Below are 11,677 nucleotides of genomic sequence, written 5' to 3' on the forward strand. Positions count from 1 at the left end.
TGTGTGTGTGTGCGTGTGTGTGTGTGTGTGTGTGTGTCTCTGTGTACGCGTGCATGAGCGCATGTGTGTTTATTCATGACTCACGACGCCATGTGCAGGCGACGTTTGGCTGGCACCAATCCCAGCATGCCCTCCAGGAGGTGCAGGAGTTGGTACTGCCAATGGCAGACGGGCAAACAGGTGGGTGCTGGGTGCCTGCTGTGGTCCATGGGGGGAGCTCTGATGGGCACCGAACCCATGGTGCCAGAGCCACGACGAAGGTCTGGTCCGCGGTTGACGTAACGCTGCTTCCTGCCAGCCCGTTAGGGCGCCATTTTGTGCCAACCTGGTCGAAGTGGGCACCTGGTGAGACGGCCAACGCCTGAGTCATCTTCTTTGCGTCAAATGTTTCGGTCAAAATCTGCAAAATGAAATATTCAAATCATCCTTCAGTTTTGATTCATCGTTATCGTCTCAGTCCAAATCGATTTTCTGCTGAAGGTCACGTGTCATGATGAGATAGTTAGGAACAGAAAACGATCTGATGACCCGTTTAGTGGAATAATGGTATCACAGACCAACACAAATGTGCGCTAATGACCTGATAATGGAAAGTGAGGGAGTGATTATAAATGGAAATTCTACCAGAGAGATGTGAAGTATCGATTTCCTTCTATCCTCTCCAGCCATCTCTCGCCCTGTTTCACAACACACAGACACAAACAGACACACACACACACACACACACACACACACACACACACACACACACACACACACACACACACACACACACTCTCTCTCTCTCCTTAGCATTCCACTGTTTGATCAGTTTTGTTTGGCCTTTTCTCTCTCCATCTCATCCTCTCCTCTCTCTCCCCTCTCTCTCTCTCTCTCTCTCTCTCTCTCTCTCTCTCTCTCTCTCTCTCTCTGTGCCCCCTGTCCCTGTCCTGCAGTGCTCTCTGTTCGTGTTGAGTCATGGAGGGCATCCATTACTGGTAGCCTTCTCCCCATATCAAATTAACCTTTACCCTCCCAAAGAAGCCACCTGAGAGAGAGAGAGAGAAGGAGAGGGGTAGATAGATAGATAGATAGATAGATAGATAGATAGATAGATAGATAGATAGATACTGTAGATAGATAGATAGATAGATGGATAAAAAGAGAGGAAAAACAACAACTTCCCAACTGAAACATACAAATTAAAAGTGACAGGCAGAGAAAATGAGCGAGAGCAAGTAGCAGAAAGGGAGAACGCGTGAGAGATTGGATTCAATACAGGGTATCATTGACATTTAAAAGCGCAAACACTGAAACACACGCACACAACCTACCTCCCTGCATGCGCACGCACGCAAACAGACACACACACACACACACACACACACACACACACACACACACACACACACACACACGCACACACGGATACCAAAATACCGTTGCTATATACAGAATGTTTAAACAAGTAAGTAGGCAAGAGAAACCTTCTCTCATGCACCCACACAGATCTCCATCAGCGCGCAGCAACACTGCGGAGCACACACACGCGCACACACACACACACACACACACACACACACACACACACACACACACACACACACAAACACATGGGTGTTGCTAAGTGATCCATACTGCAGCGTTAACCACTACATGCAGTGTCTCATGTCATGGGAGCAGTGCTCATTAATTAATTGGATTAGCGGTTGTAATGTTCTGCTGAGTTAGTATTGCCTGCTGACAGTTAGTAGCTCATCTACATTTTAATTTGGGAACATGTTGTTAACCACAAATGTGTAGCTCATCTGTAGGCAGTTACAGTATGTGGGTGCTGAAACCCATTGCCACAGACTTGTATTACTGACTGCACTAATTATTTCACCTTTTCTGATCTCCAATTTGACCAATCCCAATGTTCCTATGTCCCTACATATTTTGATGTGATTTGTTTCTTACTCTTGTCTACCCTTCATCCCTTTCTTCCCTTCTCTTCCCCTCTTTCTCTGTCCTCTCTTTCTTTCCCTCTTTCTCTTCCAGTGCCTACAGTAACTGAAGCAATAAGCTCTGAGGCGCTCTGTAAATATGTACCTCACTAATGATGTCATAGAAACAGATGAAACTGAACTTTACTGTAGGGAAGTCAGCTGGTCTAATCTTAGCATGCACACACACACACACACACACACACACACACACACACACACACACACACACACACACAAACACAAACCGCTCGCACAGGAAGTTGGAGTTGCGTGTGTCGTGTGTGTGGGTAGAGAGACGTAGGTGGGAACTCAAAGTGGGGAGGCTGAGGGATTGTGGGGTTTGAGATGCTATATACTGTATGAGAATCTCCCCACAAGTTCTGAAGTTGGGTGACTCAAACGGTTCCCATGGGGACGGTGTGGTGCTCGCGTGGGTGTTGGGGTGTCTTTTTATTAGTGTGTTCTTCCCATCAATCATCTTAATTGTTTTGCTTTGTCTCATCATTATTTCCTCATAACCACGCGAATTCCCTCTCCCACTCACTGACGTCTTCTCCATGACTAGATTTCTAGAAACTTCCATCTTGCCCTGTAAACTCTATCGACAGGCTGAGCTCTACCTCTCCGCCGTCTGGGTGCTAATGAATGCTTTGGTGGTGAGCCCAAACCAGTGAGCGGAGCTTCAACTCAGCAGATTGGAAATGAGTTTGTCTGACTGACCGGCCGCGCCGGCAGCCTGACGTGCCTCCCACTGACCGCATGGCCGGCCAAGTGTCCGAGATCTAGACCCAGGACAGGCTGCTCTTTGGTTTAGCCGGCGCCAAAGGCGGTCACGCTTTGCTGGACGGGGCCAAGCTATACAGAGCTGACAGTGATGTTGTTGAGTGAAATCACTGCAGTCTTAATTGGAGGTCTGACATGCTTGGTTGGGTGGATGTGGTGAGGATGCAGAGGTGACAGTCATGTTGTCTCTAGTCTTAATCTCTAGTCAGCTCATCTCTTCATCCAAGCGAAAACTGCTCTGTATTTTGCTAGTTGGTTGGTAACACTTTATATTAAGACACACATATTCACCATTAATTAGCTGCTTACTGACATGTATATTAGTAGCATACTAGCCATTTGGTAGTCATTATAAATCACTAATTAATACCTTATTCTGCAAGACCCTTATTCATAGTTATTACTGTAAGTAAGTTGTTGCATGATTTATGACGGAAATATGCATGGCTCAGTATGGGGCTTTGAAGGTGGTAGTACCACAAGAACAGTTATTCACCCATAATAATACTTATCAAAGATGGTATATTCAAATGGAAGTAAACACTAAACCACAAGTGCTAATAGTGTGCAAATAACTCATAATTAAGCCGAACATGCTCCCTATTCTAAAGTATATTCTTATTTATTTTACTTATGTGAAAGACAGACCTGTGAGCACGCCCACTCAGAGTGTTCATGCTCATTCAACAGGTTAATGTTCAGGATGCATTTAGAGCAGCGGTTCCCAAACATTGTTCTCCACGTACCACCTTCTACATCCTGACTCGGCTCGCATACCCCCCACCATCCAACACATTTCTACAGAAGACAGCAGGTGCTTGCTTTGTTCAAAAGTCATAGGTGAGAGAGATAAGGAGCAAAGTATTGGTGCATATGGTTTGAGAATAATTGAAGACAAAGCATCTATCTGGGCCCAAGTGCAAGTACATGCTGGTGATGAACATCTGAAGAATTTACTGAATGTGAAAGACAGAGTTGTGAGCACGACCACACAGTGTTCATGCTCATTCAACATGCAGGTTAATGTTCAGGACACATTTAGAGAGGAAGCAAAAAGAGTGTGGTGTGAAAGAAGACACAGCTGTCACAGGTCTCTTCTTTTTTACCTTGTTTGTCATTTTCCTATACTTCTTCAGGTGTATGCACACCTGTGACAGCAGTGTCTTCTTTCTCTAAATGCATCCTGAACATTAACCTGCATGTTGAATGAGCATGAACACTTTGAGCGGTCGTGCTCACAAGTCTGTCTTTCTCATAAGTAAACTCTCACCTATGACTTTTGAACAAAGCAAGCACCTGCTGTCTTCTGTAGAATGAATCTATGTGGCTCTATGATGGCAATATTGGTCATCATTGGTCATCACTCACTTATTCTCCTCCTCTCTCTCTACATCACCATAATCCTTCACTTCTTCTCCTCCTCTCTCTACATCACCATCATCACTCACTTCTCCTCCTCTCTATATCACCATCATCACTCACTTCCTCTCCTCCTCTCTCTACATCATCATCATCCTTCACTTCTTCTCCTCTCTTAATTAAGGGTCTAGTAAGGGTAGAATAAGGTCTTGCAGAATAAGGTATGAATTAGTGACTTACAATGACCACTAAATGGCTAGTATGCTACTAATATACATGTTAGTAAGCAGCTAATTAATGGTGAATATGTGTGTCTTAAAATAAAGTGTTACCAAATAAAGTAAGACATAAGAAATAAATTGAAATGAAATAAAATGGAAATAACTGGAAATAACATACATCTCTACACACAGGATTAACAAGGACACAGAAAGCAAGCATAGCACATTAGAGGGCAGGGAAGGCCAGAGAGTACCGGTGGGGTTTGACCCTGCATTTGAAAGCAGTGATGGGGGGGCAGATTTTATATCAAGTGGCAGCTGATTCCACAAGGGTGAAGCAGCGACTGCGAAGGTTCTGTCCCTTTTTTGCCTTAGCCAGGAACGGGGGATGTCTGCGGAGAAGGTCTTTGTTGCCAGATCTAAGAGACCTGGGGGCTGAATGGAGGTGTATGAGGTCAGAAATGTAGATTGAGGCCAGACTACTTTGTGCTGGAAAAACCATTTGCAGAATCTTAAATTGGATCCTGAAATGGACTGGGAGCCAGTGAAGGAAAGCTAAGACTGGGCTCTGTTTTTTTATATGCTCTAGTTTTTTTAGTACCAGTTAGCAGCCTTGCTGCTGCGTTCTTAACTATCTGCAGGTGTGACAGTGTGTGATTGGGGGAGACCCAGGTAGAGGAAATTGCAGTAATCAAGCCATGGTGTTATGAAGGCATGAATGACTTGTTCCAGGTTGTGATTTGACGGAAAGGGTTTAAGCTTGATGATGATTCTCCGCTGATAAAAACTACAGAAATTGAATCTTGAAATCTGTTTATCAAGATAAAAGCCCAGAGTCAAAGGTAACACCCAAATGTCTTGCATGTGATTTTACAAATGAGGAGAGACATGTCTGATATGTGTGGATATGTCTGATGTGTGTAGATACTGTATGCCTGATATGTGTGGATATGTCTGATATGTGTAGATACTGTATGTCTGATATGTGTGGATATGTCTGATATGTGTAGATACTGTAGGCCTGATATGTGTGGATATGTCTGATATGTGTAGATACTGTATGCCTGATATGTGTGGATATGTCTGATATGTGTATACTGTATATCTGATATGTGTAGAGATGTGGCCTAGATGAGGTAACAGTCATCAAAGTATTTTTTTTCTCTCACTCTACACACGTGGGTTTCTTATTGCATTGCATGATGAATATTGTCCACACTTGTAAGTCACTTTGGATAAAAGCATCTGTTCATGTAATGTGTAACATTAATGCAGAGCAGGGAAGTTGTGTTGGGGGGTCAGCTCTGGTGCCTCTCTCTGCCTTCAACAAGACCCATTTAAGTGTGCTGATTGGACATCTGATTTGCTTCCCTGCGTCAAGGGTTCAATTGTGCCCCGTGACTCAAGGGCGTTTAGCGACAAAGAAGGACAGAAAAACTCAATAATATTGACCTTTCAAAACCTCAAAGCCCGCTGGGGTTACGTAATAGGAGCGTCTATAATCAGTGCCTCCAACACTCCTGCTGGAAGTGTGCGCCTTGTTTATTGCTCCCCCGGATAAACCACCTGCTGCCAGAGCCGGAGACGGCTGTATTGGTTCCACGTATTGATCTCTGACTCCTTTTGTCCAGGCTTGTATGCCACGCTGTACCGCTAACCCCTTTGAGTCTCTCCTCTCAGCCAGTCTTTTGTGTTGATATGGATGATGAATTGTTACACACCAATGGAGTACAATGGAAAAGACTTGTGGACTAAAAATAGAGCTCAGCAACTACACACACACACACACGCACACACGTACACACACACACACACACACACACACACACACACACACACACACACAGATGCACAGACACACATACATGATAAATGGCTGATACTTGTTAAATGGCAAAATGGCTTTAGAAAATTGAGGTGTTGTTATCCATTTATTCTCCTTAAGTTTTGCTGGAATATTTAGTTTGTTTGTGTGTGTATGCGCGCGTGTGTGTGTGTGTGTGTGTGTGTGTGTGTGTGTGTGTGTGTGTGTGTGTGTGTGTGTGTGTGTGTGTGTGTGTTTGGGGGCGGGGGGTACATCTGTATTTGGTTAGAAAAGATGATGATAAATTTAATGCCAATGTGAGAAACTGAACCAGCTGTTAGTTCCCATGTATCATTGGCCAGTAGTTACATTTTTACGGTATCCTGAGAATAAATAAAACTCTCTCTCACACACAAACACAAACACACACACACACACACACACACGCACACACTCTGAAAATGAGAGCATGGGTGAGGATAATTCCCCACAGATGAAGAATGCTATTTTCTTGTCGTCTGTCCTCATCCTCTCATTTCATCATCCAGTTATGGTAATAACCTTCAGGCTGCGCCGCCCGCGGACACCAGGAATGGGAGTCAATATGGAGCATTATTTTGATGTATCGGTTCGTTTGTTTAGCCTAGTTGTTTCTTTATTTAGTTTTTGTTTCTTTCTTAATCCAATTCCATCTTTCTAACGGGCTGAGTGCTCTGCAAATGTTAGCATTCCATCTGAGGAATGCTAACGTCATTAGCGCTCAGCAGTGTAAGCTGGGCCTGCATTCCTTCCTGCATATGATTAGCAGGAACATGTTGAACATTCCCCTGATTAATTACATACAATGCGAGCCACAGCCTGCAAGAGATGGATGCTGAAAAAAGAGATAAAGAAAGACATGCAGGTAGAGAGAGAGAGAAGAGAGAGAGATGAAGGGAGAAAAACTACTGGGTGATGGAAGGATAGAAGGAGAGATGAAGAAGATAGGCAGAGAAACAGAATGAGAGCTGGAGAGAGATTACAGAGAAAGAGAGACAGTCGCGGAGTGGGGGAGAGAGAAAAGAGATGGCAGGATAGAGAGAGAGGTGGGGGGAGAAAAGAAAGACAGACAGAGTAAGACTGAGTACAGGAGGAGAGGGATAGGGGGAGGGAGGGACAAAGAAGGAGCGAGCCGACAGAGAGAGAGAGAGAGAGAGAGAGAGAGAGAGAGAGAGAGAGACCACCCTCGCTCAGCATCCTCACTGGGCAGTGACGTCACAGCCCTGACACGAGCCAATCGGGTGCCGGCGGCCCGCCCACCTGCTCTCCCTGGCCCCGCCTTTGCCCTTGACTCCATAAACACTCGGCTGAGCTCAGCCAGCGAAACACACACACACACGCTCACACACACAGAGACCCAGAAACACACACACACACGAGAAGAGAGAGAGAGCGAGAGGGCGCTCGCGCAGACCGCTGAGCGCAACAGACGAGAGCACAACGGAACAACGCAGCGTTCATTCATACATCCACACACACGCACGCACATGGACCAACAGTAGCACGCGCCGCTCCTGGACTCAACACAGCAGAGCGGACGAGAGAGAGACAGAGAGAGAGAGAGAGAGAGAGAGAGAGAGCGCTAGAGAAGGAAACACCTCTTAGAGTGAGTCTACAGACGGAGTTGTTTTCAGACTCAGCTGTCTCACACTTTGATGCTTTTTTCAGCCTACCTTGCGTTGTGTGTCTTTATCTCTCTCTCTCTCTCTCTCTCTCTCTCTCTCTCTCTCACTCTTTCTCTCTTTCTTTCTCTCTTTCTCTCTATCTCTCCTCTCAATCTCTAACACACACACACACACACACACACTCATGTATGTCTCTCCCTGGCTTTCTCTGATGTTTTCATGTCTCCATGTCTTCCAGGCAAATGCTGACTCCTGATAGAACCGTTCCCCACAGACAGAGACGCGACCCGAGAGAAGCGCACTGGAGACGGCATCAGGAGAGCAGGAGCCGCGCCAGCAGCTGGAGCCAGAGGGGACGCCCGGACCTCCAGAGCCAGAGGGAGCAGAGGCCGGCAGTCTGGAGCCCTCTGCCCAGAACGGGCGCTCCGAGATGGGCTGCTCGTCCGGGTGCCTGCCCTGCCAGCCCCCTCCTCCGCCCGCCGCGGAGCAGCCCCTCGCCCGACTCTCCTCCGTGTGCGACGCCGAGTGCGGACCGCCGCAGGACGACGCGGACGGCACCGACGTCTCCGGCGGCGGTTCCGCCAAGGCCGACCTCCCGCCGGGCCCGGGTCCGGAACCCCGGCTGCCCAAGAGCCCGGAGAACTACACGCTGGAGCGGCTGGCGCAGGCCACGGGCGGCGCCGAGAAGTCCTGGTACCGCTGCCTGTTCTCCTTCGGCTTCATCTCGCTGGTGATCGGCCTGGCGGGCACCTCCGTCACCTTCACCTTCGACACCATGCCCCAGATCAAGGTGATGTCCATGCTCATGCTCGTCACCGGCGCGCTCATGCTGCTCGGCGCCGCCATCTGCTGGCGGGTGAGACGCGCGCGGCGGCGAGCCAAGAAGGAGGCGGGGTTCTTCAGCGCCGAGCAGGGGACGCTTTAGAGGAGCGGACCGATGACCGGGGGGGGACGATTTAGAGGAGCGGACTGATGACCAGGGGGGACGATTTAGAGGAGCGGACTGATGACCAGGGGGACGATTTAGAGGAGCGGACCGATGACCGGGGGACATAATGGAGGAGTTGTGAGTAGGGGTCCACTTTAGCAGAGTGGAGCAGGCGGGGGACGTTTTAGAGGAGTGGACGGGGAGGGGGACACTTTAGTAGAATGGACACCAGAGCAGAGGGAAGCTGCAGGAGGAACTAATGACAGCTTAGAGGAATGAGCTACTTCAACTTAGAGATAAGACTGTTTACTCTGAAGGAAATGAATTTGGCTCAGTGGCACACACACACCCACACACACACACACACACACACACACTCACTCACTCACACAAAGAAAATTAATCCGGCAACACACACCCAAACACACATACGGAGACACACACACACACACAGAGAAACCTAGTAAACCTATTATGCCTTTAAATACACAGAAACACACAGCGCACAGACATCACCACTACAAAACAACAACAATCATCTGACACGGAGGAATCTGGGACAGAGGTATCAGGAGGGTTGAGCTGCCTCTTTTTCCTGTTTTCAAAAAAGAATCAGCATGGTTATTATTTATTTTCCTGAAATACCCTGCGTATGTGTGGAGACATCTCCAAGGGAGGAGAGCGCTTCAGAGGGATTACTTCACGTCCATGGTGAGGTGTCACCTGTTTTCTTCAGACAGACTGAGTGAAGAGTTTCCAGTCCGCTGCCCGGTGGACATATGGCTGGCCACTGGCATCCAAAGCCAATGTGCTTACTGTGTGTGTGTGTGTTTGCATGTGTGTGTGTGTGTGTGTGTGTGTGAGAGAGAGAGAGAGAGAGAGAGAGAGTGTGTGTATGTGTGTGTGTGTGTGTGTGTCAGGCATACAGAACAGAGCGTACTCGGTGACAGGTATTTCTGAGCATATCTCTTCATCCTGCCTCCAGCTGAATATAGGCTGCCAGGAAGAGAGGGAGAGAATGTTGAGGAGGAGAGACAGAGAGAAGGAGAGAGAGATAAGGAGAGAGAGAGAGAGAGTGGTGAATGAGAGTCGGAGAAAGAGAGAGGGAACGAGACAATGAGAGACAGAGAGGGAGAGAGGCAGAAAGAGGGGAGACACCATTATGCCGTCACTCACAGCGCATCTCATTAATTTATTTTTGAGGACTCCCTCTATCACTCTCTCTCTCTCTCTCTCTCTCTCTCTCTCCCTCCCTCCCTTTCTCTCTCCCTCCCTCTCTCTCTCTCTCTGCTGTCTGGCTGTAGTAGTGGTGAGTCCCTGGCGGTTGTGCTGCTTGGTTGGGAATAAAGGGGATTACAGCGCGGTGTTGTGCGACTCCTCCTTATCCAGTGACCCATTTCTCCACGCTGCCGCTGCTGCTCGCATCCTCCCTGCCGTGCCATGTGGGTGTGCGTGGGTGCGTTTCTGTGCGCGGGGGTGTGTGCATGTGTGCAACTAAATGTTTGTGTGTGTGTGTGTGTGTGTGTGTGTGTGTGTGTGTGTGTGCATTTCTGTGTGGAAAAAAAAATCTGTATTTTTATATGTGTGAGAGAGAGGTAATTTGTGTGTGTTTGCGCGTGCGTGCGTCTACAAGTGTGTGCCTATCCATGAGTATGTGTATATATGTGTATATGTTTATGTATGTATGTGCGTGTGTGAGCATGTGTGTGTGTGTGTGTGCATGTGTAAGTGAGCGTGGAAATGTCATCACACAAGTGGCCCTGAGGGTCAGTGTGCCTGGAGAGCAGAGATGAGAGAGGGGGATCAATAGACCCTCACAGTGATCCAGCGCCACCTGCCCCCAACTGCAGCATGTGCAGGGGCATCAAAGCCGGAGCTGATGGGCGCAAAAGCCCCTCTGTGGAGCGCTCTGAGCCCAAAGGTCAGTGCTCTCATCTGGGCAGCGGAGGGCCGGTCAGGGTGGAGGAGAGGGTCAAAGGGAGCCGATGGGAAGAGATGGAGGATGGACGAAGTTGTTCATTCCTTACTTACAATCTCTCTCTCTCCCCCTCTCTTTCTTCATTACTCTCTTTCTCTCTCCCCCTCTCTCTCTCTTTCTGTCAGGATATTTCTATATCTGCACACCAGTCTCCTCGTTCCTTTTGTCTGTTCTTCTCCATGTGTGCTCTTTTTGCCATCTCTCCCTTCCCCCTCCCCAATGAGGGCTTTTTAAATACCATCGGCCATCAAAGGCAGCCCACCACGGGCAGAAGCTCCCTGTTGGGAGTTGGGATATTTTCTCCCTTTTCCTTTATTGTACTGTTCTCTCCATTCTTCCTCTCTTTTTCTTCCTCACCGGGGCTCACTCCCACACCCACCCACACACACACACACACACACACACACACATACACGCTCACGAGTGCACACACACACACACACACACACACACACACACACGCACACACACATACACACTCACGAGTGCACACACACACACATACACACACACTCACGAGAGCATACGCGCCTGCACACACACACACACTCACGAGCGTACACACACACACATACACGCCTGCACGCACACACACACACACACACGCACACACACACACACACTAACAAGCGCGCACACACACACAGATTCTGTGCTCTCTCTAATTCTCCGGGGACCGTTGTTTACGGTGTTGGAGAAGCGGGATCTGTGCTTGGCTGATTTCACAGTGTAGAGAGGGGAGTGTTCACAGCTTGTTTAGGTCAAGCATGCTAATGGATTTAGCCCAACTGACAGCATCCCACTAACTCCAACACATGTGCTTTCTTGCGACTGTCACTCTCTCTCTCTCTCTCTCTCTGTGGGCATGTTTGTGTGTGTCATACAGTGCATTTAATTGGCTTTTTTATGACAAAGAGGTAGCATTGCACTTAAGTGACTCTCAATGTTTTTAAATCCTTTAGTTCATCAGGGA

The 11,677-nt window shown here is 47.9% G+C and overlaps 1 protein-coding gene across 1 annotated transcript; it reads left to right on the forward strand.

Annotated features, from left to right (window-relative positions):
- Positions 1–7,565: 7,565 nt before the first annotated feature.
- LOC134070652 (transmembrane protein 100-like) lies at positions 7,566–11,105 on the forward strand. The gene is made up of 2 exons (XM_062527055.1): positions 7,566–7,779; positions 8,037–11,105. Exon 2 carries the CDS (start codon positions 8,229–8,231, stop codon positions 8,721–8,723), a length of 495 nt encoding a protein of 164 aa, XP_062383039.1. The 5' UTR covers positions 7,566–7,779; positions 8,037–8,228; the 3' UTR covers positions 8,724–11,105.
- The last annotated feature ends 572 nt before the right edge of the window (positions 11,106–11,677 follow it).

This window comes from Sardina pilchardus, chromosome 22 (assembly GCF_963854185.1).
Source record: "Sardina pilchardus chromosome 22, fSarPil1.1, whole genome shotgun sequence".
NCBI lineage: Eukaryota > Metazoa > Chordata > Actinopteri > Clupeiformes > Clupeidae > Sardina > Sardina pilchardus.

Coding starts and splice junctions, on each gene's coding strand:
- LOC134070652 (XM_062527055.1), top strand. CDS start 8,229: ATGGGCTGCTCGTCCGGGTGCCTGCCCTGCCAGCCCCCTCCTCCGCCC.